General features: G+C 34.2%; 4 protein-coding genes across 4 annotated transcripts; 1 reads left to right on the top strand and 3 right to left on the bottom strand.

Annotated features, from left to right (window-relative positions):
- The first annotated feature begins 398 nt into the window (after positions 1–398).
- Positions 399–3,537, top strand: LOC143537184 (protein kinase G11A-like). The gene is made up of 2 exons (XM_077031006.1): positions 399–928; positions 2,604–3,537. The coding sequence occupies exons 1-2, from the start codon at positions 441–443 to the stop codon at positions 3,397–3,399; spliced, it is 1,284 nt and encodes a 427-aa protein (XP_076887121.1). The 5' UTR covers positions 399–440; the 3' UTR covers positions 3,400–3,537.
- Positions 3,538–6,309: 2,772 nt separating this feature from the next.
- On the bottom strand, positions 6,310–7,726 carry LOC143537183 (large ribosomal subunit protein P2-like). The gene is made up of 3 exons (XM_077031005.1): positions 7,638–7,726; positions 6,441–6,670; positions 6,310–6,358 (listed from the first exon to the last, which is right to left on the bottom strand). The coding sequence occupies exons 1-3, from the start codon at positions 7,723–7,725 to the stop codon at positions 6,332–6,334; spliced, it is 345 nt and encodes a 114-aa protein (XP_076887120.1). The 5' UTR covers position 7,726; the 3' UTR covers positions 6,310–6,331.
- A 1,122-nt stretch (positions 7,727–8,848) lies between these two features.
- Positions 8,849–12,918, bottom strand: LOC143537213 (putative nucleolar protein 5-2). Its single transcript, XM_077031033.1, has 9 exons — positions 12,831–12,918; positions 12,634–12,735; positions 12,507–12,548; positions 11,610–11,789; positions 11,362–11,526; positions 11,074–11,274; positions 10,495–10,992; positions 9,855–9,989; positions 8,849–9,299 (listed from the first exon to the last, which is right to left on the bottom strand). Exons 2-9 carry the CDS (start codon positions 12,709–12,711, stop codon positions 8,973–8,975), a joined length of 1,626 nt encoding a protein of 541 aa, XP_076887148.1. The 5' UTR covers positions 12,712–12,735; positions 12,831–12,918; the 3' UTR covers positions 8,849–8,972.
- Positions 12,919–15,462: 2,544 nt separating this feature from the next.
- On the bottom strand, positions 15,463–21,174 carry LOC143537182 (fatty acyl-CoA reductase 3-like). Its single transcript, XM_077031004.1, has 10 exons — positions 20,752–21,174; positions 19,721–19,824; positions 18,304–18,506; positions 17,582–17,682; positions 17,304–17,499; positions 17,067–17,228; positions 16,622–16,703; positions 16,260–16,526; positions 15,791–15,918; positions 15,463–15,709 (listed from the first exon to the last, which is right to left on the bottom strand). Exons 1-10 carry the CDS (start codon positions 20,828–20,830, stop codon positions 15,556–15,558), a joined length of 1,476 nt encoding a protein of 491 aa, XP_076887119.1. The 5' UTR covers positions 20,831–21,174; the 3' UTR covers positions 15,463–15,555.
- Between the last annotated feature and the right edge of the window lie 6,507 nt (positions 21,175–27,681).

Here is a 27,681-nt window from a genome sequence, read left to right as displayed (position 1 = left end):
GTTTATTAAAAAAACGAATATAAACAACCTTCCTGCCGAATAGTTCATGAACAGTTCACCAAACGTTCTCTTCATTTACAAGCCTGGTTTCATGTTCAAAACATAACTGAGTGGGTTTCTAACTTTCTTCTTTGATGGTGATGTTTCTTGATAAATCAAACCTAAAATATCCAAATCAATATATATGGTATTTATTCCGTTTCAGAAAGACTTACCTAGGTATTATGTGAGATTTCAGACGTCGTTAAAAGAAAAAAGAAAAGAAAAAAGATATCAAATGTATGCGATACTCAAAATCCCACCATTTATGTAAATCACTAATCAACTCAAAAACATATTTTACCTTTCACACTCTTCTTATTCTTAACAAGCAAACAACATATTATTAATATCTCATTACTTCTTATAACCCCCAAACCCTCTCATATCTTCCACCATCCATGGAACCACCACCATCATCACCACCACCACCGTGGCTTGACGGTCTCATTGATGACCTTCAAAGCATTAGTTTCAAATCCACCGCCACCGACACCGACACCAACCGCAGCCCAAGCTCCACTTCCTCCACCACCACATTTTCCACCTCCACCAACTTATCCTTCTCTGACCTCCGTTTCATCCACCATCTTGGCGCTGGCGATATTGGATCAGTCTACCTATGCGAGATCAAGCGGTTTTCTTCGCCCGCGTTGTTTGCCGCAAAGGTGATGGATAAGAAAGAGTTGGCGAGCCGTAATAAGGAAGGACGAGAGAAGACGGAAAAGGAGGTTTTGCAAATGCTGGATCATCCGTTTCTACCGACTTTGTATGCGTCGGTAGAGTCGCCCAAATGGTCGTGCTTGTTGACGGAGTTTTGTCCTGGTGGTGACCTTCATGTTCTCCGTCAACGGCAGCCACGTAAACGCTTCCCTGAATCCACCGTCAGGTAATTCATTCACATCATGTACTTTTTTCCATTGCGCTGCGCTTAGTGGTCCATCTGGTCAACTACTCTGACCACTGAACCAGTAAGCACAGGTAATTTTTTTTCATAAGATTTTTTTTCCTCCCAAAATACTTCTTTAATTTTATTAATAAATACTTGATCTGGTTCAGGTCGGGTCGCGTAAAAACTAATATATTGTCGCTGAAACTGATAAAACTAAGAGTCACAATAGAGATTTTGTAACTGAAGTATTTAACAGAATTTAAAAGTTTTTTCTAAAGTAAGTTTAAAAAAATAAAATTGACGCTAAAATCTCAAAACGTCTTTTAGAAAATTGTAATATACGCTACATGTAAAATGAAATAAAAAGCTACATGTCAGTTAACCCCGCACGCTATACCACGCTCTGGTTATGAAAACATTGGTATAATGAAAATCGAATATTAGTGTTAGTAACGTTTCGTGAGGTATGCGATCACAAAGGAAGAAAGTCCATGTGAGTTCGTGTACACGCAGGAAATAAAAAGTCAAACTTTTACAAGTCTTGGTTACTGCCATGTGGCTTATTATTTTACCAGTTGATTTAGTATTAAAAAAAAATAAGAATACATATCTTTGTTGAAATGAATCAATATTTGTTACCAAAATAAAGTGATTTTTGAATTTGTTTTTTTTAACTTAAAAAGAAATATTTGTTTGTTATGTGACGATCGATTTTAATTATGGAAATTATATCTAGGCCAATATTAATTTAATTATATTTAATTTGTGACAGGTAATGTGGGTAGGTTTATTGAAATTCATTTAAATATAAAAATTATTGCTTGTTGTCTCTACAACTACTAACATTTAAAGTTTCTATGTTTTGCTCATTGGCCACAATGATCACGACAAATAAATTTCTATTCATAGTTAATTAATAGTGATACAACAATCTAATATCAAATTCAATTTTTTTTTAAAAAAATTATGTTATATAACATAACCTTAAAACAAAATTGTATAGTACGTAGTTTAAACTTAGTTATTTCATTTACCATTCTTTTTTTTTGTTATAAAATTGTAATTTTAGGGTACGTATAAAAAAATTTAGTTTTAGGATAGCACATATCTTATTTGGTTCAAGTACTTTATGTGTCTGAAGTGAGTTTCTCGTTTTTTTTAAGATTTGTGTTCCGTATATTATCACTACTATGAAACAACCCCCCCCCCCCCCGACTTCCTCTTTAGAAGCGGTTTCTAACTCTCTTTCGATTTTAAACCGTTTCTAAATGCTGTACAAATCCGCTTCTAATGATTCTATAAACCTCCTCTAAAGGGAAAAAAAGACGCCTCTAAAGCCCCATTTTATACCGGTGTATGTTACTATCGGGTTTGATAAGCCAATGCACACGACCCATTTAACAACCCTACCAGTATTGTATAGTTTTTTTATTTCTAAACATACATTAAAACATATTTTTTTTTCTATATTCTTGTTTTTTTACTGTACTTAATATTTCAAATCATATAAAACAAAAACGTGACATTTTTATATAATCACGTACAATATTCCATTCCAAATTAACCCTTAAATTATGGAGATTAATGTGATTCATTAACCAAAGTCTTTAATTTCAATCCCATGATTCAAGCGAATTATTAATATCATAACAATAAACATATTCGGATGCAGGTTTTACGCATCGGAGGTGGTGGCAGCCCTCGAGTACCTTCACATGTTAGACATTGTCTACCGCGACCTCAAACCCGAAAACGTGTTAGTCAGATCCGACGGTCACATCATGCTCACCGACTTCGACCTCTCGTTAAAATGTGACGTCTCCGCAGCCACACCAGCTCAAGTCTTCACCAACACCAACCGGCCCGACCTACCACCAGACCGCGCTTTCGACCCACCAAAAGCCACGTCATCATGCATTATCCCAACATGTATTGTCCCATCAGTCTCATGTTTTAATAAAAAACTAAAAAAGAAAAAGAAGCACGGAACCCGTGATCAGGGCCCACAGTTAGTTGCTGAGCCTCTGGATGTACGGTCAATGTCATTTGTTGGGACCCACGAGTATCTAGCGCCAGAGATTGTGTCGGGCGAGGGGCACGGGAGTGCTGTGGATTGGTGGACTCTAGGGGTATTTATTTTTGAACTTTTTTATGGTGTGACGCCTTTCAAAGGGGTGGAAAATGAAATGACTTTAGCTAATATTATTGCGCGGGCTTTGGATTTTCCTAAGGAGCCGGTTATTCCGGCTGCCGCAAAGGATTTGATATCACAATTGTTGGTTAAGGATCCGGTGGGGCGATTGGGGTCTACGATGGGGGCGTCGGCGATTAAACAACATTCGTTTTTTCAAGGGGTGAATTGGGCGTTGTTGAGGTGTACAAGGCCGCCATTTGTGCCGCCACCGTTTAACGGACGGGAAGTTGTGTTGGATGATAGTTGTCCGGATACTCCGGTGGAATATTATTAGTGAGACTAGTGTTGAGTTGTGTTTGGTTGATTACTAACTTATGAATCTAACTCACTTTCAAATGTTTATGTTTTTGGTAGCATGTTTTTGGCTTTGTATCACAAGTAACATGTCACTTATCTAAAATGACCAATAAAACTGAACCTAAATAGCAAACTTGTTTGAATGTTTGTTATTGAATTTATCATTTATCCTCTAATTTTTATTAATTTGATAAAAAAGTTTGATAACTATTATTGTTTTAGCCAATCTTTTTGTGTCCAAACATTTTGAGCCAAAATGTAAATCGAAAACCGACCATTAACCGAATTAAACTGAATCAATACGCAAAATCGAAAAGAGAGATACCAAGACAACCCGTTAGTTCTCTAAATCCGAAAAACTTAAGTTTTGGTGATTGTTCGCTTTGAGCTCAAAACTAACCTAAATTGACTTATTCACACCCCTAAGTTAAAATTTTAAAACCTTGAAATTTAAAATAAACGGACCCCACAGAAACAAGTGACGCTTCAACCCACCCTAATCGAACCGATTAGTAGCCCGGTCTGATTTTATCTTATTAATTAAACATTTATTTTGCTAAATCATTTAGGTTACATTATCACTAACCTTGAAAGTTGATTAATACTTATAGTTCTTGTTTTTATGTTATGATTGTAGTTTTGTCTCTAAACAAAGATATAATGAATTAAATATTGATGATTTTTATTCAAGAAGAAAAAAAAATGTATTTATATACAAAAATACACAAATCGAATAATCTTAGGTCCAATATTAAATACAAAAAGTGTATTTAACATGACTTTCTCCCGTTTGCTTTTAATACATTTGGTTTCCTGGCCCCAGAGGCTGTATTTTTTGAGTAGGGTTCAGCGTGTCGTACACAGAACCTCTTCAACTCCTAGGTCTCAAAACTTCGTTTTTAGTAGGATTGACTTTGTTATTCAAAAGTGGGTAGTGGCGCAGCTTGTTGCTCGTTTGTCTGCCACTTTATTGTAAACGTTTTCTAGAAATGATGTTTTCAATGAAATTGAATATTAAATGTTTGAAACACCAAACATTTATATATGTCGATATTTTTGTTCTCTTTGAAAAATCTTTGTGGATATGATACATTTGTTACAACAAATTAATACCAACAAGTCATTGTGTAAGTGTCAACCACAATCATCATCATCATCATCATCATCATCGTACTCAGTATATCCCACCAATAGCAAAGCTATGGTATGGTCTGAGGAGGGTAAGATGTAGACAACCTTACCTCTACCCTTTAGGAATAGAGAGGCTGCTTCCGGTGAGACCCCCGGCTCGATAGTAGTTTTGCATCAAGCCTTGGACATAAGGCACATGACACTCAACCATCGGGACCTCGCCGATTGGTGCTTGTTCCGTTGTCTTTCGGCTATCAGCGCCACCACATGATGCTTGATCAACCTTCCGTCACTTTTAACGTTATTTTCACTTGATTAGTAAAATAACGTCAAAATTAGTGCAATTTCACTTTTGCCCACCCGAGGGTTCACACATATATACATTATATGCGCGCACCGCAAGCAGGGCGATAATAGAAAGGTACGTTTGTGGTTGAAACTTTTTAGAAGAGGAGAGCTAAAGGTGGCCACCGCGACGGGTGGTGGTTCGACGGCGTCCCCACCATGTGAGTGTGTTTCCAGCGACGGTGCAATGGTGGGGTTTGGAGGGTTTGTCATTTGTCTTATGATTATTAAAACAAAAATGACATCTTGTTTTGTGTATAAACACTTACTTGGGTTGGTAGGTTGTTGAAAAAATGGTATGAACAAAATTATGTGACAAAGATCATTACTATGGTTCAGCTGTCATACACCTATGAAATTATTATGGGTGTATATGGGTTTGGTTTTCGGTTTATTCGGGTTTGATTTTTTTTCTAAACCGAAAAACAAAAGTAAAACGAATATAGGAAGTTCAAAATCGAATTTCGATTTTAGTTTCTACTTTCTAGTTCTAGTTTTAATTATCGACTAAATAAACAGAACAAATCGAATATATTTTTTATTTCAATATTTGTTATTGGATTGAGTTGGACTTGAGGAAAATAAGACTCGGCTATCGTTTGGAGTGGGCTAGATGACAAAATTTATATAATTATTAGTTGATTCGGTTTGAAACGAGCACCAAAAACCCAGTTGAGTTCGACTAGAAATCAAATATGTAATTTTAATCGGTTTTTTAACATTGGGTAAAGTTCGTTTTTGATTTAATTGGTTGAAACCTAATATTGAACACATAAATATGGCGATGTTCGTGTAGCGTAACCGGGGTCATCCCTCATGCTGCTCCGTGGAAGTAAAAAAAATAGCCCCTAATAATGGTTTCTAGGTCAAACTATGAGTGAATGATTTTTTACGAATTGAAAATCGAAACTGAACCATTTCAGGGTAAAAATAAACAAACCGAATCGCTGCTAACGGATTGGCTCTGGTTTGATTTTACACTTCACACAAAATGGTTTTCCAAAAATTAAAATAACTTCAATTTAATTTCAATTTCATAAACATCAAAACAGTAACATGGAGTGATAAAGTTCGAAGATTTCAAAACTGACCAAAATGACTTTTTAAAAAAACGAAACCAAACGTAAGACCAGTTTGGACAGTTTCACGTTTTAATCAAACCATGAACACACCTACGCCTACAAGTAATTCAAACTTGGTTGTTTATACAACTCTCCACAAATTCTTTTGTATATAGAATACATAAATAATGTTATATTTTTAGAGTAAATAGTTGCATACTAATAAACAAATAGAAGCAGTAGTAAGAAGAATTTGAAATGAAACACTTGATTACTAAATGTCATGAAAAACTTTTGCAAAGTCATACAAAACTCAACATTTGAGCACAACACTAACAAAACAACTACCAAAAATACTTGATTCCATGCTCCTCAGTCAAACAAACTGAATCCCATGTCCTGCAAAACAAATCAACAAAATAATCAGCATACAATGAAATAAAAAACAATCATTTTTTCTTGAACGGCCAACAAAACTTACGTCATCTGACTCTTCTTTCTCTTCAACCTTTTCTTCTTTCTTCGACTCCGCAGCAACGGCTGCAGGCGCAGCACCACCACCACCAGCTACAGCAGCAACCGCAACACCGCCGCCACCTGAAGGTACTGAAGCCAACTTCTCCCTACCGGATGCAATTAGTTCGGTGATATCTTTTCCCTTAACTTCTGATAGAAGCAATTCAATTCTAGCATCATCGGAATCAGCTCCAACTGCATAACATATAACAAGTTTCCACCAATTTATATTAAAATCTCAACATTTTGAAGCATAAATATTGGAAAAACCGAGTTCAAATGTTCCTCTCTAGTTCTACTACAGAATGCATTATTGCCCATAAACAGAAATCATAATCTACTTATAACACACAAAAAGACCAATACCACGTATTTCACCAAATTTATACAAGTGTATAACTTACATGAAAAGCAGCTTAAAACCGCTAGAAAACAGAACCAAAACTAACCAAAGATCAGTTTTGCTGTACCATCAATTAACCATAATAAACAAAACCCAACAAACCATTCACACATTCCGTCTACTTATACCTCCACGTATTTAAACCTATGCAGTCAATCACAGTGGTATCCCGGCTATCGGTCCTCATGTGAAATATCGGTACCGATAATATCAGCGATATTGACCGATATTTCACTGATATTCCCGATATCAGTGTTCCAAGTCTTGATTTTCAACTTTTTGTATTTTATGTTGGTGTTTTGAGTCTTAATAAGTTCCTACTAGCTACAAATGTTGGTGTTTCGCAAGTTGCAAAACCATAATTTGTTAATAATAAGAGAGTATAGTGAGTTGTTAGTGTTAAAGCGCTCTATATAACAATTCTGCATGACATTATAATTACCGATATCTGACCACGATAACCGATATACGATATTTTTCGGCATTAACTGCTTAGATTTAAACCTCCATTATAATCTACTTATGGCTAACAAAACCAATAAGTTAATAAAATAAATTAACCGATAACCGAACAAAACCATGCACAGCCCTACTCAATTATAATCTACTTATGGCAAAAAAGAAATATAATCTCTTAACTCACATAAAAGTAAGTAGCTAGAATACAACAATGACTTATTATTCATTGATCAATTAATTAAATATCTTTAAAATCATGAAATTGTGGTTATAATAACTAAATTAATAATAATAATTTACCTGAAGCAAGAATGTTCTTCAAATCATCAGCAGATGGTGAGGTGTTACTTCCCAACAAAGCCAACAAATATGCAGCCACAACCTTCATTTTTTCTATAACAAAACACAAATCAATCAATTAATAAAAAGTTTAAAACTTTGTAAATCAATCATAATAATAAGATTGGATGAAAACGAAACCTGTGGTGATTTGCCTTGGATGTGCAGTGTGTTCTATGGCGGCCGTTAAACCCTAACCCTAGTTATTTAATATTTTAACAGTTAAGCTGCTGATGGCTGATGCATCGTTACTGGGCTAGGTTTTTGGTTGTGTGGTAACTGGGTTGGGCTATACGTTTAAGCCCATTAAGTCATTAACCACACGCCATTAAAGGTGCACAGAAATATACCCGGCCCGGAACAGGTTTCCTACCCGTACCCAACCTGCAGGTACGACCTGGTTTAGGGTTTCTCCCCGGAACCAGTTCTACCTTTTTTACCCGGACCCAAAACCTGAACAAAACCGAAAGACCCGGTCAAATACCTGACTATACCAGGAATTCGGGAACTGGTTATGGTTTTTGAAAATACCCGATTTGTGAACCTTTGCACGTCATCGTTAAAGTGTCACGTTAATGTCACGTAGACAGTGAGACTTTAACTAAAATCATCAATTCATAAGGGTGTAGTGGTTTTTTAAGTTAAAGACGTTATTTTATTTTTCAGTTAAAATTTTTAACTGGAAAATATATTAATGAAGAATAAAATAAAATAATAAAAATGTGCGAGAGGTTGGATTTGAGTCGGCCCTATAGGCCTATACCCTCACAATCTTCTTTTTGTTAAAGCTTTGGCGAAATGGTGACGGGTGCCCGTTTTGGCGTATGCTGACGACGTTAAACGTGATGTGGCATGGTGGTGGCGCCCCATCTGGTTTCACTACACAGTCTTAGGTGACACACTTAAGACCGGAGTATCTGCAATGTTTTCTCATAATTTTGTTTTAACTTCTCATAGTGACGACATAAAACCGATCTGAACTTCGACTTGTAAAACGATCTACCATCTACTTGCATCTAACTTCGACTCAGTAACTAAGCTTTAACCAATCATGAAATCAAAAGAAACATAAATAAATCAAAACTTGATCTAACTTTGGGCAAGCTTGGAGCACTAATTTAACTTTAAAAGAAAAACTAATATCAAGTAAATAAATAAAACCATTTCCTACAAAACACCAACAGATTCAAAAGATGTGTCCATCTAAAAACCCCAAAATCAACCCAACTACAATAACATCAAATCTGTTCTCAACATACCCAAAACTCAAAACCATACATTCTTTCTTTCTTACTCTTATGATTTCTTCTTTTTCTTATCTTTCTTCTTACTCGGTTTTTCGGTTTCCGCTTCTTCATCATCATCAGCATGCTTTCTCTTCTTTTTCTTCTTCTTCTCGACATCCTCCTCTTCAACAGCTTCTTCGGTTGCTTGTTTCCTTTTCTTCTTGTCTTTCTTCTTACCAACATCCTCAACTGCAGCTGGTTCGTCTTCATCGGCAACGTTCTTCTTTTTCTTTTTGTCCTTTTTCGCCTCGTCGGATGATGGGACCGCCATCTCTGTGTCTTTCTCAGCCTCTGCTTCTATCCGCCCTAGAACCGAATCTGCCGATGCATTGTAAGTCTGCAAAACATCCCGATATCAGCTTAGGACATCACTAAGTTAACATTTTAAGTAAAGGTGACAACTTTACTTATAAAACAGGTAAATGAGCAACGAAAAAAGAGTTAAGTTAAACAAAATCTTATAACTTATTCATACAAAAACCAACATTTGAAGTAAAGATGAGACTTTATGTATACAAAGGTCAATAGAAAGTTGGATGCTTTATGTATACAAAAACCAGCATTTGAAGTCAAGAAATGAAATTGACAAGTTTACTTATAAATAGGTCAAATGAGCCAAGTAAAAAAATGGTTACAAAGAATCAGGTTGAAAGTCAAAACAAAGTCTTGTGCTTTACGCATACAAAAACCAACATTTGAAGTAAAGATAACTTTACTTAGGATAACTTTACTTATAAATAGGTCAACTGAGCCAGGAAACCAAATAGTTACACAAAGAAGAGTTGAAAATCAAACAAAGTGTTATTCAAGATTTAGATATGTATATCCCAAAGGACTTAACTTTTTATAAAAAATAATGAAAAAAACAATAACGCAGACTAAAAGAAATCACCTTTGCGGGAGTGATCATTGCACCATCTCCCTTCTTGAAATCCTTGTTGTAAGCTTCAATCTTGGGCTTGCCTTTAGTTGATCCTGCTGACCGACCAAGTTCCCGGCCTTCAAGATTTCTTAATCTTGCTTCAAGCTAAAAATAAACAAAGAAAAATATTTTTAACATTTTTTGTAAAAAGAAACATGTGTAGTAGGCTATTAAAAGAACAAACAGTCAGTGAATTGTTCGTGAACCGCGTAGTGGAAAGTTCGTTTAATAAAAGTACAACCATGAACACAAGTCCTGTTCGTTCATTTAAGTTCATTACGTTCGTAAGCTTTAAAATGCATTACAATTAGTTTTAACAAATTGTAGGCTCAATACAATGTTGTTCACACGTACTTTTAACTTATTTTAGATCAATTATGTTCTCGTTCTCATCTATGTTCAGTTATGTTTGTTTGGTCACGCCCGTGAACCAGTCGTTTATAGTGTTAGCAAACAAGCATACACGAAACGAACACATGCATTCTCTGAACGAAAGAACACAAACAAAAAAACCCTGTTTGTTTAGTTGTTCGTGTCCAATCGATTGTTTGAAAGTCGTCATCTTTTGCATAAAGAAACATCACATGAGCACAGATAATATCAAGAATACCTTGAGACGATTCTCCATCCCCATAGAATTATCTTGGTTATCACCAAGAGCATCATATCTAATAGCCAATGCGGTTTTAGCAGCAAGCGATCTTGAAATTTTCCCCTTATGTTTTGGTGCAGCTTGACCAATCAAACTCGCATGATAAATAAGCCCGTATTTAGGGGTGGCGTGTTTTGTCTTTAAAGCTCTAAAAAGAGCCTTTTCAGCACCAAGAATCTGAACCGTACTCCCAGGCTGTTTTGCAAGATTCAACAAACTACCACCATGAGCAATAAGCCGAGCACCAACAAGCTCTCCAACAATAGCAGTCAAATTTGGTGCAATTGTATTCATCCTACTTTTTAAATAATCATACAATTGTGCTCGGTACTCTGAAAGAGATAACACTTGATCACAAAGATCCTTAATATTCACCAAATCAAGATCACTAACTTCAGTTCCCATCGAAACCACAGCGGCCTCTTTTAATTCCACCTCAACCTCTTCCGGTAGAATCTGTTAATAATTTTGAATTCATTTAAATAAAGCTGTGAAATTTATGCATAAAAAGCCAAAAAAAAATAAATAGATACCCACCTCAGAAAAATCAAGTTTTGCAGCGTTTGTGCGGTAACCCATGAGCTTTACCGCCTTCGCATAAAGAATATTATCTTGTACAATCTTGGCAAGCTCGGGAAAATGCCACCCGTACCATTCGCGAACCCTCATAGCGTAAGTGTTAAGCTCTTTATCAAGATCATCTAACAAACCAATAGCTTGAATAATCATTGTATCCACCTAATACATGATCATATTTACAATACAAACTTTTCAAAATTATATTCAAACATAGCTAATAATAATATTGAATGAAACAAAGGTTACCTTATCAGGGCTGAACTTAAGCTTGTATCTAGACAAACTATGAGATAAACCTAAGCTCATTGGAGCTAAATCTTGTGCACCTAAACCGGTTATGAGTTCGGTCAACTGACTTCTTACTCCCCTCATAAGCTCCATAACACCTTGGTTATGAACACAGTCGATTTGCTGCAACAAATTGTTTCAAGTCAAAACTCAATCCAGACATATTTATACGGAGTACAACTATTTTACCAGTATGCACAACTTACCAGTTTTTCCTTGATAGCATTTCCAAGTTTGGAGTCCGCAACAGCTAACGACTCACCATCACAATGTACGCGCAAGAACTTGCGCAAGTCTTTGCTAGGCTTGCTTTCGAGTAACAATGTAGCTGCTGATAGTGCTTCCGATGTGTTCTCAAATTTGGAGAAAGCTTTTAGCTTTACAATCTGTTTGTGTTTAAATTGAGTTCGTAAGTACATGTTTAATGATATTCATTAGACCTAATTATTACTAACTATGAGTGTAAACAAGCCAAGCCAACTATGAGTGTAAACAAGCCAAGCCATTCCTGCAAGCTACTTGAGATCAGCTCGAAAAAGCTTGAATCGATCCGAGCTTCAATGAAGTTGAGCCAAAGATTGAGCCTAAAACTAGGGATGAGTTTTGACCGGTAACGGAACCAATACGGACCGGTAACGAAACCAATACGGTATGGTACCGGTACCTATATTTCCCAAATTTTACACAAAATACCGGTACTGAACCGAACACTTCGGTACAGGTACCAAATATTTCAAATTTTCAGGATCGGTACCGGTACCATCCCGAGCTTCACTTATGGAGCTCAAGCGGATAATAATATTTATTTATTTAATAATAACTATTACATAAAAAAACTATGACAAAAATAAATAATATACATTATGTTAAATATAAAACTTCAATTAAAAATAATAAACAAGCCAAGTCGAGCATGAAAAACCACTCATGAGCCGAGCTCGAGTTTTAGAAATAGAGCTTGAAACGAGCCGAGCTCAAGCTCTATTGTTAATAAACAAGAATGTATGAACACAAAATCAATGAATTAAATAAATATGCATAATTGATAATACTCATAATCATAATATTCAATAGAATACATATATTAAAACAAACAAACAAACCTGTCTAGCTGAATCAGCAGATGAAAACTCCTTCCACAAATCCTATAAACATATAATAAACACAATCAGAAACACACAAATACCTTTACATATGTGTATATACATATACATATATATAATAACTTACATCAATTTTTGAAAGCTTTCCTTCATCAAGTACTTTAAAAAGAGCAAACCCAGCTGGGGTTTCAAAAAGAACCAACATTTTGTTGGTTTCTTGAACTTATTACTGAAAACAATACATAAAGCAGTGATTTTTATTGCTGTTTTTGACTAGAAATCATAAGATTAGTGATAATAAAGGAACCACAGAAGTTGATTTACCTGTGAAGAGTTGCAGCCGCTTGTGAAGAAGAAGAAGAAGACGAGAGGCGAGAATTAGGGTCTAGGGTTTAAAGAAAAAGGAGGCAGTGTGTATGAGTTATAAATATACATTTTTTTATTTTCTTTTTACTAAATTATTATAAGTCATGTGTCAGTTTTTTTTTTACTTCGATGGTAATGGGCCAAGTTCGAGTTAAGCATTTGAAATCTTAGTTACATACATGATGTGTTTCATATTCAAGATTGTAAAGGTCGTTAAACGGATCTTGGGCGGTTAGCTGAGGAGTTAAATATATAAAGAAAATTAATTTTTTGATATTATATACATGTCAAATATCATAAGTTATTAATATTTATAACAAAATAGATGAATATCAATATAAATAACATAATATGAATATAAAAAAAACAAATGTTTGTTATGTCAAAATATCATCATTTGTGATCATAAGTTACTAGTATTTAAAATTAATTTTGATATTATATACATGTTTGCGCCCAGGATAGATTATGTAATGAGTTTTTTTTTTACTTTGGCTTAGCTTTTTTCAAGTAAGAAATTAATACAAGGATTTTATGAATTTGCAAATTTTTTTATATAGTTAATAATCACAAAGATGATATTTTGACAGAACAGACATTTGTTTTTTTTTTTATTTACTTCACTATTGTAGAAATATATGAGACTTAATATTGCTAATTATCACTCAAACTCGTTGTTTTTTTTAAAAAATTCTGCGGTAAGCTTTCAAGTGAAGCCCTTAGGGAGGCAATTACCCAGATCATTACCGATGCAAAAGAAAAGCAACGTAACTTAACTGAACCCATCAAGATCCAACTCGGTTTGAAGAATTGCGACCCACCAAAAGATAAGCGTTTTAGTGGAACCGTGAAATTGCCTCACATTCTTTGCCCCGAGCCTAAGGTTTGCAAAACGAAAATAGAGAAAAAAATGCATTAATTAAAAGAGGTGGAAAGGCAAAACTACTAGGAAAAACGAATTGACTGTCCAAGGTTTCGAATTATATATATCTGATCATATACAGATGTTTAGATTATTTGCCATTGACAAATCTTTCAAATACAAATAACAATATATGCATTATACAACATTGTCTTTATGTAGTCTTAAATCAGTCAAAATGGGCAACGTTAAATTAGTCAACGTGTCAAAGCGGGTAACTTTTATATAACTTGTTAATTTAAAAAGTATTCAAATGTGTTAGTAATTTAGTACCACACTAGCACCCATGATCATTATTTGTTTTCACCTAAGTGGGGGTGGTAATTATATTTTTCACTAAAACTACTCACTTATACCCTAGTAAATAAATAAGATTAAATTCAAAAACACTGAAAAAATGGAAACTAATGTTTTATAAATATAAGAGTAGCAAGATAAAACCGAAGGATTGAACGAACATTTAGTAAGAAAATACGCAACCAATCATGTTGATTTATAACTGTTTGATACCAAATTTGAACTTTAATGTGTATAGTATATAGGGGTGTCAACCGAGTCGGGTTGGCGTGTTCACGGGTTTATGGGTTTCTGGTTGACGGGTTAGTGTGTTGAGATTTTTCAAACCTAACCCAACCCATATTTTATTCGTGTCGGGCCGTGTCGACCCATTTAAATTCGTGTTGTGTTTGGGTTGTGTTTCAGGTCAACCCATTTTACGTTTATATTCGAATATGAGTAATATTTATTGTCTTAGTAATAAACTAAACAATTAATTACTCTTATTCGTATAAAATTTGTGATAAATCTAATTGTTTTTGTGTATTTATCTCTCATTCTCAATTAACAAACTTATGTTTCACATATTTCTCTCAAGCAGGGGCGGACCCACATAGGTCTTGGGGTCTCAAGACACCAATGTTGTTTACTTAAGAAGTGGTATATTAAAATTTTATAAGAACCCCATAAAAATTAATACTTTGAACCCATACTATTTAGACTGAATACGTGCATGTTCAAGCCTCACCACACTTTGTTTTTGTTTTTTTATATCCTAATCAATATTGTTATTTAGTTAGGGTATTTGTGTTTTTCGTAGTTTCTCCCATATAGGCATCATCAACATGCAACATATATAATAACAACATGGGTTTTGCATATTCTTTTATTATTTATCTTATGTATGTATATTATAATTTATTTGTGTTAGAGTTAGTTTTTCATGTTTTAATCATGTATGTAAGACTATATATTCAAACCTAATTTTAACTATGCGGATGTTTTTTTGTCTAGAAAGAAATAGTATGAAGTCTGAATGAATCAGATGTTACCATCTGAATGGTTTCATTTATATGTAACAAATAGCCCTTAAGTCTGATCGCAAAGTTTTGGTCGTAATTAAGCCGTTTTATAGCAATGTGATATTTTTATGAAATCTAGGAAGACCTAGTCACCTAACCGAGGCTTTTAAGTCTTTTGTAATTCATATTCATAATACATGGCTCATTTTGATCAATTGAATTTGAATTACCTAATTCCTTAATTAGCAGAGAAAGCATACAAAGTACATATTTTTCACTCTCTCTTAACTTTGTATTCTAATAGACCAATCAATAGTTGTAATTTACGATAAACAAAAGTTACGAGAGTACATATGAAATTAATCGACCAATCAATTACAATTAAAGCAAATTATAATTTACGATACATAAAAGTTACGAGAGTATGTATGAGATTGATAACTCACTATTGTGAGTTATAAAATCATTTAAACACATGTTTGACAGCACCAGGCAGGTGTATGTGCTCGAAATAAACATCCCATTTGATCGTCTTCGGATTCAAGTAAAACATATTGGCTTCAACATCGTTTTGTCTAACCAACTGACACAGTTTTCGGGTATTCGTATCATCGTAGCTGTTAAAAGAAAAACGAAAACAAACTCAAATCACATTTGGATATCAAACATTATCCATAGGCGATGAACTGAAATCTTACACGCTTTTAGAGAACAAATACGGTTTGTATAACTCCACCACCCGTAGCACAAAACTTATCTTTCTTTTAAGATCTGAATAAGTTCCATTGAAAGCATGACATGTTGCTGAATTCACAACATGCAACCCCTAAAAATAAACAATAATTTATGTAAACATCCATGTAATGAGATGAAAACATGACTAAAGGAGGTGGTTTAGGATTCCTTTAAGAACATTTTAACAATTTTTTTTTTGGAGTTTGCTAGTTTGGCAAACGAATTCCATAGTGTTTAACAAAGTTAACATTGCTTATAGGTTTTCATCAAACACTATGGAGTTCGCTTGCCATCCAAGCGAACTTGTCATGTTGCTTGTAGGGTAGCGAATTGCCAAAAATACAAGAACTTAATAAACTATGATTAGTTATATTCAGCTGAATTTTAAACCACCTACTAACCCAAAAGGTTCTAGTATGAGTTAGGGTTAACCTGTAACGGAAGCAAGTAACGAAGAGAAAAGTATCTTTGAAAGCTCTCCATGGAGTTCAAGACCTTAATCTTGCCTACACTAATTGGCTTGCCATCTTTGTTAATCCATGGATGCCTTGAAAAGTAGTTATAACCACTTTCTTGAATTGATTTGTACTTTAGTGGGTTTGACACCGAAGACCCAACATGATAGATTGTTTCACATGGTTGATTCGCATGAGCAACCATTGCTGTGATCATGGCATTCACCACCATGTCTGCAGGGGTCTGTCATTTAATTTTTGAGATTACAACGTTGTTAGTGATTTCAAGGCAAAATTAAACAAATGTTAAGATGAATTTGTCATTTTTAAAGAACTCACCACATCAATTACAGATTCGGGGTCACCAAGGAAACATGCTAACCGGCCCTTGCCATAACCGACTGCCAAGCTATCAATCGTCCTGTAGTTTTGAAATTTGAAGATGCTTTGATTAAGTAATTGCTTATAAAATATGATTTTTATGACATAGGAATTATTGTAACATCTTATACTAACAAATATTGTGTGGTTTGCCTATTGTAGCTAACTAATTAGTTTTTTTTCTTTTCTTTTTAACATTGATAAGAGTATAAACTTTTTGAATAGTCATCCATATTGCTTCCACTTAAACATGCTTAATCATGAAATTCTTTTATCCACGGTCAATGCGCCTAAGTGTGTTAATAATGATATATGACACATGACATTCTTTATGTCACAATATCTCTTATGTGAACGTAAGAGAAGAAAACAACGCGATATTTGCCTAAGGTGTTACAATTACCTTATGCCTTCGATCCAGCCGGGGAAGGGTTCTTTATATGTGCTAGTGATGATTGTTGGTCTAAGAATAACTAGCGGCATATTTCCTTTCAGGTGGCCGAGTATCATTTCCCCTAATGCCTTCGTAAAAACATATGTATTCGGCCATCCAAATTTATTTGCCCTATAACAAATGTTGGGAAAATATTAACAAAATTTTGGTACAACAACAAAATAAATAAAAATTAAACCATTTTACCTATGAATCCCTAAATCTTTCATAGCCAACGTGATCGATTTATCAGTGCTTGTTTCATCAGAGCTAAATTCTTTTAGTTTCTCTTCGATGATCTTCTTCTCCGTGTTGATGTCTAGCCCGGGTGCCTGGTTAAGGGCCTCTCCCAAATGGTATGGAGTTTCTAGCATGACCCCGGGTTTCTCACCCGAGACATAAGCTGAAAGAACATAACTTTAACTTCAACATATGTAAAATTCATATAGTTACATCACACAATTTGATGTCACAATATAACTAACCAGTGGATACGTGGAGAAGCAACTTTATATTAACGCATTTGGCAGCAAAGTTTAACACATTTTTAGCTCCAAATGTATTTAGAGCTAAGGCAATATCATATCTACAAGAAAACGATGATGTAATTAGATAATCACATTCATATAAATTATATCGGTTATAAGATGTTTTAAGGGTGTAAACGACCCGAGCTTGACTAGGCTCGAGCTCAGCTCTTTAGGAGCTCTTTTCCTATAGCTCAATCTCGGTTCATTTTATTACGTTGTTTTTTCAAGCTTGGGCTCGTCTCGTTTTGCTAATTAATTTATATACGTTTTTAACTATTATCACATATTTTGAAAAAAAAAGTTTAAATGAGCCTAAGTTCGACTCAAGTTCAACTAGGTAATGTAAAATTTGTAAAATGATATTATAGAAGTTCAAAGAGTTAAAACATTAACCTAGTAACCTACAAGGCTCATTAAGGATCAACAAGCTTAAACGTGTTTTCCATACAGAGCTTAATATCCGGCTTGATAACTAAATAAGCTTTATTTGAGGCTCGAGCTCATTTCGAGCTTTTTATCGATCAAAGCTCAAGTAACTCTCATATCTAAAACATAACTCATTTAGTTTTTTTTTTCCTTTTTTTTTAATTTAAAACAACTTTTAGTATTAAGAGTTTTATGATTTTAATACTATGATTTGTAGAATTTATAATGTTTAAATAAGAAAGTAGTTGTACCTTTCATCAAAGTTGGTGGTTGCAGCTACATTAACAACAACATCAATATTTTGCCACATTTCTTCAATCAAATTAGAGTCTTTTACTCCCAAATTTTCACAGGTGATGTCTCCGGCAACCAGAATAACCTTTTCCGACAAGAATGACTGCAAATTTGTTCCGTATTTCTCTTTCAAGACCTTGAACAGGTCCTTTGCCACCGCCTATAAATGCCAAGCAAAAATTTATATGATGTGAACTATGAACTATTATGTATCATTTTAATTACTTTTACTATTGGTTATTTAAACTCCAATGCATATTAATGCATGTGTTTGGGTATATGCATTATTAGATGTATGTTTGTTTGTGCATGTCCGTGCTTGATTTGGCTAAAATCAATAAATAAACCGAAGTTCGTAGCCTCAACATATATACTAGAGAGGTGTTGCAGGTGCACATGTGATACGACGGATAAAACAAACACCAGTAATCATGTAACATGTTAACTTTTTTTTTCATTGAATTTAAAAAGAAATACTATAGTATTATTAACAATTTATTGTGTAATTTTTAGGAAAAAAAATATTTATAGTTATCTAAAAGTTATGGAGGAAGTTGGTTTAAAAATGAAATAAAAAATACGTATATAAGTAAAGATAAGAGAGGAAAAGTGTAAATCTTTTTTAAATAATTCAAAATTAGGTAAAGACGGGTAGACAAAAGTTTAAGCATTTTTTAAATGACTGATAGATACGTTGATAAATAATTGATTATACTACGCAAATCTAATTTGTTCCCTTAAACTATCAACAAAATACGCTACTTATTGTAAAATATAAACATTAGCAATTGTTTAATATAGTGTAGATATATATTTTGAAATGCATTTAATATTTTGTTGAACAAGTTAATAAATATGTCTACGTGTAACTTGAACTACCACTGTACAATAATTTTCGTGAAATGAACAAAAATTATTGTAATACGTCTTGGATTTTGTGCATACTCTAAACGGTATATGCCAATAAAGTCATGAATGGAACATATGCATGGTTTCATCATCGTGACAGTACAATACTGAATCATGAAAATAATTATTACTTTTGGACGGAGTGTTATTACTCTAGTAAATAGTAAATACATGAACAAATATTAACCTACCCTCTTAGATATTCGAAAATAAAATACCCACCAAAGATAGTTATACATAACTTAAGTTTATTACTGTAAATTTTAAGATATTTATAATAACATATAAACATCTCTTGCGTGAAATAATTTGACGTATTTCGCTACTATATGTATAATATGGTGTTGAATTTTTACACACTAACGAACTCGTAAGTGTATGATTGGTAACAATAATTAAGAACAATGTAATATAATACGTATACCTGACTTGAAACTAATGTATACTTGAGAGTGATACACATACCTCTGTATTGAAACGTTGCAAAGCGGATTTGGCATCATTAGCCCTCACAAGAAGATATAGCTTGTTCACCTTTGGTTGAACTCTAAGTATCTTCTCTACAAATACTACATACACACAAAATAACCAACCTTAATGAACTATATATGCTCTTGAAAATATATTCCAAATTTAAAGACAAGATCAAAGATAGGATATTTGCTAAACCAACTTTACAATCCGGTGATGAATATTCAAATAATCACGTTTTCTCAGTTTATGAGGCTTTTAGGATAAAATTATATTTGTTTGTTGGTTCTTCCAAGTGATTTTTTTTTCTTTGGATCTTTCTCAATGAAAATAACACGATAACAATTAAACCAACCAAATAATGTAACAAGTGTAGTATTTTTAGTAAACATACTAGAGTTTAAGAAAACGTTATATTTTAAAAGCAAAAAAAAGTATGTATTAAAAGTTATAGCCAAATGGCTAGATTGATAAATATTTCTGTTAAAATGGCCTTTCACTAGATTTTTCCTTTGGAAAATGGAAATAAACACCAACAACACACTTGCTAAAACTTCAAAAGATCACATTTACATAATTAATACGTACGAAATTGTACGTACTTCATTTGACAATAATATCTAATATATAGCTAGTAACTAACGGTAGACGTAGTGGGCTCGGCCGCTCGGGGAAGGGGGCGGTGCCACTCTGTACCAGCAGGAACACCAACACCGCCCCACCCTCCTTGGTATACCACTCAAAAATCTTGGATAAATAAATAAGAAATTGATCTATATATGCATGGTGGACTTTTGGGATAGACTTGGGGTGAGATGGACTGATGGGGTGGGAACACCACCCCGCATCTCTAGGGACCAAAGCAAGATATTCGGGGTGGTGAAAGTGAAACCACTCCCACGGTCCCATCACCCTAATATCTTGCCAAGGATATCATTTTGCTACATACTAGTTACTACAAACACATACACATATACATACACATATGTATATCAAGATATATAGTGAGAAAGAAAAGACTATACTTTTAGCAAGGAAACCGGTGGCGCCAGTGACCAAAATGGTCTTATGGCTAAGAAATTCTAGAACACTACCAAGCTCCATTTGTTGTAAGTATGGAAAGAACAGAAACAGTTTGAGAGAGATGAAGGGAGATTGGTGAGGAATAGAAGATAGGATGCATGTGATATATAAAGATGGAAACTAGATAATTAGAGTAGAAGAAACAGTTGACAATTGGTGGTGAATAAATATGCTGTACACCTAATTAATGTTTTGTCAGACATGTTTGGTAAAAGAACAGAAATATTTGTTGTCAACCTTTCTCAATACTTCCCAGATCCCACGTGAGTACTTGTAACAAAAAAATAAATATCGAACTACACAAATGATCAAATGGTAGTTTTTAGTTTTGGTTCTTTAAGGATGGAAAGGGTACGAAAAACGTCGCTATTGCCCCATCGCTATTGACACAGGATCGCCACTACTGATGTCGTCGTGGATACATATGGGTCTTTAAGGAATCTTTTTTTTAAAGAGGGGCTAGATTTTAAGGATTAATCACTTGAAGGTTGAAAAAATGTTTTTATTGGGGGGGGGGGGTGAGGTATTTACATTTGTAATGGTGAGTCATTTGAATCGCTATAAGTGTGTTGGACTTTATACGGAATGTTAGAAGATTGTCGTGTATGAGGTTGTCCTCGACATTCCCATAGGCGTGGAGTCTTACAGACCTGACTCTTGCACTTCTTATTGGCGGGGAGTCTTACACCTCAAGCTATGTCAAATCATCATTGTTCGTTTGTTTAACATCTAAACAAATAGTTCAAGAACATAAACAGACATAAGCAAACAAATGAACTTAAGCAAACATAATTGAACATATAGACGAACACAAATAAGCATAATTGACCAAACATAAACGAATACAAACAAACATAATCAGCATTAACTAACACAAACGAATGAGTCTAATACACCACTTATCCATAAACACATCCAAATTAGTGGTTTAAATTTACATGATTCATTCCGGATATACATATGATTCTACCCCAAAAAATTATGATTCCCAAAAACGCGTGTTCATGTGTATTTCGTAAATAAACGAGCGTAAGTAAACGAACATAAGTTATCAAACATAAATGGACATTCATGAACATAAATGAACGAACAAAACATGTGTTCATGTCTATTCTTTATTAGTTAAATGAACAACATATTTTATTAATAATATGTTCGTTAATTTATTGTATAAACGAACTTCTTGCCAAATAGTTCACGAACAATTCATGAATTCGTCTACAGGTACATTGATGGTTCAAGTTTCGTTTTGAATAGTTGTGTAAGAATATAGCGTGTGTGAGCTAGTTGCCTTTTAAAAAAACTAAAAGAAAAAAAAATAATTGATGGGAATTCAAACAACTAGCTCAAAAAATTGACTAACATGATTGTATGTTGTTTATATGGGCACCGATACTCGGTGGTGCTCCACGCCCGGATCTACAACGTCCGACGAATGTGAAAATAAAGGCGTGGTTCTATGACTCTATCGTATCGCTAAAAGGGTGAGAGCTTTTCCTCCAACTTGGCGTGAATCTGAATATGTAGACGTGGACCACTACACATGTCCTTATTAATATCCACAATTGTTAAAAATTGAAGTAAAATTAAGTTACAATGATATTAATATATTTCCCTTTTTAACTTCATGATATTTTAGTTTTATTTTCAAATACCAAATAAATCTCAATATTGTATCGAAAAGGAACATAAATATGTACATTGAAAATATGCAAACTGTACGCGTAGGCGGTGTTGAGTGGTAATTAAAATAGAGATCCAAATTAATGATTCGGACCGCCCATTTACTACGTCACCTCCAATTTATTGGTGAATAGTAGTTTAGAATTCAGACCCCAACATGGGTTCGTAAATCAGGTTGTTGTAAACTTTAACTACCTCAATTCCAAACTCTCAACTCTTTCTATTTACCTTTTTAGATTTTTTGAATGAAAATTAATTTGAACAAAAAAATAAAAAAGAAAAGATAGTCTTTACCCGGCGCAAGTCGGTAAAACTCAGGGATGGTAAAACTCAAACATTGTCAGTTTTGGGCGTTGAGGCGATAAATTGAAGCAAATTTGGTTGGTTTCCGTTACAAGTGTTATGGAGCCGGAACCACATATCATAAATAAAACAAAAAAGAAAAAATTAGTAAAATTGAGTGGACCAAAGGGATGAGCTCGGTACCGGTACCGAAAATACCGATCCCGAAATTTGCAAATTCTTGGTACCGGTACCGAAATATTCGGCTCCGGTACCAGGATAATACCGGTACCGAAGGTAAAAAGTCGGGAAATACCGGGTACCGTCCCATACTGTACCGGTACCGGTACCGATCTCGAAACTCAAAACTTTGGTACCGATTCGGAACCGACGTTACCAAATCGGTACCGATTTCGGTACCGGTACCAGTCCCGAATTTGCTCATCCTCATGTAACATTCGTCGGTAAAATCCGAGTGTTGTCAATCCCGACGGTTGAGGTGATGAATTTACGCAAATTCGGTTGGTTTGCGACACTTTCGTTACGGTACAAGAACTAAAAAAGAAAAATCAAAAACAAAATTGACATTCGGTCGTACAAGAACTAAAAAGAAAAAAATCAAAAACAAAATTGGCATTCGGTCGGTTTTCATTACTTTCGTTACGGTTACAGAATGATAACAAAGGGCAAAAAGTCTACGCGAATTAAAAGAAAATAATTACGGTACTGTAATTAATACAAAAAAATCGGCATCCGGTCAGTTTTTTTACGTTCGTTACACTACCGAGACTAAAAGCCAAAAACCAAAACAAAAATAAAAAAGAAGCAACTTGCTGAGAATTAAGAGGGTGCCGCAAAGTGGTCCAATGACGGCTTTGCGTAACCAAAGTTCTCATTTGTTATTGTTATTAATTGCTCGTTTGACGCTTTTCCAACACCATTGTGTGTCACAAACTATCAGTTTTCTATTAGTGCATGTGTTCAAAAATCGCGTTAACTTGCAAACTTAACACGAACCGCATATTTCTGGGTTAATATGCATGTAACATATTATTACTCTAAAATTAGAAATTTACTATAAAATATGAAAAACATGAATGTCTACATACAAGATAACTACGTTTAAAGTTTAAACTATACAACCAGCCACACTTTTCTTCTTCTAACTTTTATTATTACACATAATTAAATACTACTCAACCGTTGTTTAAATTGTGTCATAATGTACCACGTATAAAATTTATAACAATGAACAAGTCAATCGTAGTTGCTTTTGGTCCAATGGCACGGCTGAGGTTGATGTTTAAGGCTTGCAATTTTACGATCACATGTTCGAAACCTGACTCAAGGTGGTTTCCACCTTGATGGTGTTCATGAGTGAGTCAAGCCTGAAGCGTCAAAATCAGTGTAGACAGGTGACATCCTGTCTTAGAGACACTCACTTGGGTATTATGGGTAATTCTAGATGTTCAGGGGCGGATCTACAGTGAAAACGGGTGGTTCCGAGGAACCACCCGAGTTTTGAAATAATAGTGTTTTATATATAGAAAATAATAAAGGAACCACCTTATAAATTAGAAATGAACCACCTTACAAACATTTGAAGCCTTTGTCCAGCTGGAAACCTGTTGGTTACAGGTTCGATTCTGGTTTTTGAAACATTTTTTTTTACTTAGGGTTTTATAATAAACACAACCAGTGACCAGTCCACAAAACACCACACAGCGCCTCCCCAGTCTCGTCGTTTAACCGCCGCAGATCTTCTCCGTGATTCCAATTTATCAAACTATTACTTCTCAAAGCCACCACCATCAGATGACTTCGAAGCTGACTTCCAGGGATTCAAAGACCGAATTCAGGATAACAATAAGCCTAAGCCTTTTGTTTTCTCAGCCAGCAATAACTCATCTGGTAATTCACTTTTTATTCATTAATAGTTTAAGGAATTTGTTATAGGTAAATTACAAGTCATGAACTTGAAGCTTCTAGATCTGACTTATCAAACTAGATTGATGACATAGAAACTAGTCTGTTCTTTCTTGTTATGAATTTCGTATTCGTAATAATATATATATATATATATATATATATTGAAATATAAAGCTTTTAGAATACCAAAACTAAGTCATTTGAAAATTAATTGATCTTTAAGTTATTTGTCCCCAGCCCCTGACCCTCTTCAGCCCCTGACTGCCGGCAGCCTCACTCCGTCAGCCACTCGTCCTCGTCACTCCGACCATCGTGGAACGTCGGCAACCTCACTCTGTCAGCCACTCAGCCGTCCCCGTCCTCTTGCCACTGCCTACTCTTACTCGAATCCTCTAATCCTCCCACTTTGAAGGTAAGTTTACATTCACAATTCATTGTTAAATGTTAATTGTTCTTGACTTCTTGCAAAATGTTAATTGCTCTTGATTGTTAAGCTATTTGTTAAATTTAGTTTTAGTTTGTTAGATTGTTGGTTTTAATTTGTTAGTTTTTAATTTCTAATGACGGTGTTTTTTTTATTATTTTATCGTATTTTTATTATGTAATGAACTTTCTCGAACCATCGAACCGACCCAAACCTTAAACCGACCCGGATTTTTTTATACCCGACTCCATGAAATTGAAACGTCTAAAAGTAGCGCACCACCCGGAAAAAAATCCTGGATCCGCCACTGTAGATGTTGTTAAAAAATGAACAAGTCAGGTTAACACGCGCTCGACCCGTTTAGCTAAATGTGTTCTTGAGTTTGTCTCAAATATGAGGACATGTATTATGTAACATACATACTCAAGATAATTAAAGTTGTATCAAATTCTTAATAATAAAATATGACATTTTAGAAGTTGATTCTAGATGTTTTTTTGTTGACCTACCAGTTTCCTTAACTACTGTATAGCGCCCCATACACCGAAATCATTGCAGCCATGTGTCTTATACTTCTATTACTTATTAGATTTGTACTGTATTTATTTATGGCCTACTAAAATACTGATCATTTTGTATAGTTTAGATGTAAAGTTAGAGTCAAAATACATAACTTTATACATGACTGGAAACAATAATAATAATAATAATAAGTTATACATATATGTATATCGATATCACAAAACTTTTAATTTGTTTACATTTGTAAACAAATTAATGTAAACAAAGTCTGAGTTTGCTTAACGATCTTGCAACAACAAAAATTCCTATTATAACATACAGCTTCAGTCACTAACGGGTCCCCACCTGTAACAACTCGAGCTTTTCGGAGCGTATAAACCCGACCCATTTTGATTTTTTTTTGAGAAATTTTATCGCGTTTATCGATTAATTATTTTTTATATTTATAACCATTTATTATATTTATTCACACTTATTAAAATTAACTTTGAAAGTTATACAATTTTAACCCTTTTATAAACATTAACCTATTTATGTTTCCATCCCCTATTTGAAAGGACCAATTAGCAAATTCTGGATATCATATCAAATCCTTAACCCATCACCCATACCCGACCCACATCACAAACCGGACCCGTTTGATTTCCTTGAACCATAATTTTCGTAGTAGTTTTGGTAATTAAATCATGGGTATTGATCCTCATACCAAAATCGCCGCACTGACACCTCTAATTGTGTTATATCAATTAAACTTGATTCCGTTTTCCATATTAACCAAAGCGACACCTACTCGTTCTTAATACACTTGTTAACTTATGCTAGCGCCAATCTTAACCCTACAATTAATTGGATTAACATCGTTGATTTATACCATGTTCGTCACCACCCTCAGCCGTCCACTGTTCTTCGCGATTAAGCCACCAAACATCGTCGTATCAGGATTCTCGTCAGTATTTTCCCGAAGCGCGTATTCACAATGTTTCTCCTTTCAATTTTGTTCGTCTATAAAGGTGAGTACCATATTCCCCTATTTTACTTCTTTATCCACGTTTTGGGGACATATGCGTAAATTATATTTTTTATATATACTTATACTCAAAAACTGCAACTTCGTCTTATGTGTTAACAACTTATACCTTATTTGTTTATGTGCTTATTTGCTTTGTATGCTTCCGCATTCGGAGAGGTCCAACATAATCTCAGTCTAGTATGATAATACGCCAGTCGTTAGCCTTTGTGCTTCTCGACATCTCAGTTATACTTGCTCATTTGGTTAATTTGTTATTCTCATATGACTTGTTGCAACTACTTTTTTTATATATACTATATGTACATTTAAACTGGTGTGTTGCTCACTCAACATTACACGCATATGCAGGTTATCGTAGGAATTTAATTCAGGTTGGTGAAGACTTAGTGAAGAATTTAAGTTAGAAAATAATTAATCAAGAATTTAATTTGTAATTGCCGTTTGTTTAATAAGTTGTATTTTGTACTTGAATTATTTGAATTATTAAATCGAATTAAACAGATATTGTCATGTTGCATGATAGTAACCTTTGAAAAGCTGTGAGCAATCAGTTCGCCACTGCATTTCCGCCGTAGGTTGGGATGTGACACCACCTATTTCAGGCATTTAATTATTTTCAGAAAATAGTAACCTACAAGATTAAGTGTTAACGTTAAGGGTGGTGGGAGTGTACATCTCTTCCCTAATCTTTCACGCTTTCTCTAGTACTCCACGTCAGCATCGCATCATTCCATCCTTAACCATCTTTCAACCATAGAGATGTTCGTCTTTCATCTCAATCCATCTTTCAACCAATTTGTACATATATTTTTTATCGTTTAACATATTTACTAAATTATTTTCAAACTAAAAAAGATAAATAAAATATTAAAAATTTAACATTTTCTAAATATATATAAATTATTTAACTAAGTTGTTTTTTTAAATAAAACTAAAAAAATGGTAATATTTAATTGTTTTTTTTTACATTTAATCACTCTTCAAAAATAGTTTTTTTTAATG

The sequence above is a fragment of the Bidens hawaiensis genome, unplaced genomic scaffold (genome assembly GCF_021521415.1).
Source record: "Bidens hawaiensis isolate Kalapana, Puna unplaced genomic scaffold, B.hawaiensis_p1.1 tig00011151_1, whole genome shotgun sequence".
In the NCBI taxonomy this organism is placed as follows: Eukaryota; Viridiplantae; Streptophyta; class Magnoliopsida; order Asterales; family Asteraceae; genus Bidens; species Bidens hawaiensis.
The sequence above is the reverse complement of the archived record's forward strand: the minus strand, read 5'-3'. Positions and strand labels throughout refer to the sequence as shown.

Coding starts and splice junctions, on each gene's coding strand:
- LOC143537184 (XM_077031006.1), top strand. CDS start 441: ATGGAACCACCACCATCATCACCACCACCACCGTGGCTTGACGGTCTC. Junction 929..2,603: donor TTCCCTGAATCCACCGTCAG/GTAATTCATTCA, acceptor ATTCGGATGCAG/GTTTTACGCATCGGAGGTGG.
- LOC143537183 (XM_077031005.1), bottom strand. CDS start 7,725: ATGAAGGTTGTGGCTGCATATTTGTTGGCTTTGTTGGGAAGTAACACC. Junction 6,671..7,637: donor GAAGAACATTCTTGCTTCAG/GTAAATTATTAT, acceptor TATGTTATGCAG/TTGGAGCTGATTCCGATGAT. Junction 6,359..6,440: donor AGAAAGAAGAGTCAGATGAC/GTAAGTTTTGTT, acceptor TTTGTTTTGCAG/GACATGGGATTCAGTTTGTT.
- LOC143537213 (XM_077031033.1), bottom strand. CDS start 12,711: ATGTTGGTTCTTTTTGAAACCCCAGCTGGGTTTGCTCTTTTTAAAGTA. Junction 11,790..12,506: donor CTGCTGATTCAGCTAGACAG/GTTTGTTTGTTT, acceptor AAACACAAACAG/ATTGTAAAGCTAAAAGCTTT. Junction 11,527..11,609: donor ATGCTATCAAGGAAAAACTG/GTAAGTTGTGCA, acceptor AATTTGTTGCAG/CAAATCGACTGTGTTCATAA.
- LOC143537182 (XM_077031004.1), bottom strand. CDS start 20,830: ATGGAGCTTGGTAGTGTTCTAGAATTTCTTAGCCATAAGACCATTTTG. Junction 19,825..20,751: donor CACCGGTTTCCTTGCTAAAA/GTATAGTCTTTT, acceptor GTGTGTATGTAG/TATTTGTAGAGAAGATACTT. Junction 18,507..19,720: donor TGCAACGTTTCAATACAGAG/GTATGTGTATCA, acceptor TGGCATTTATAG/GCGGTGGCAAAGGACCTGTT.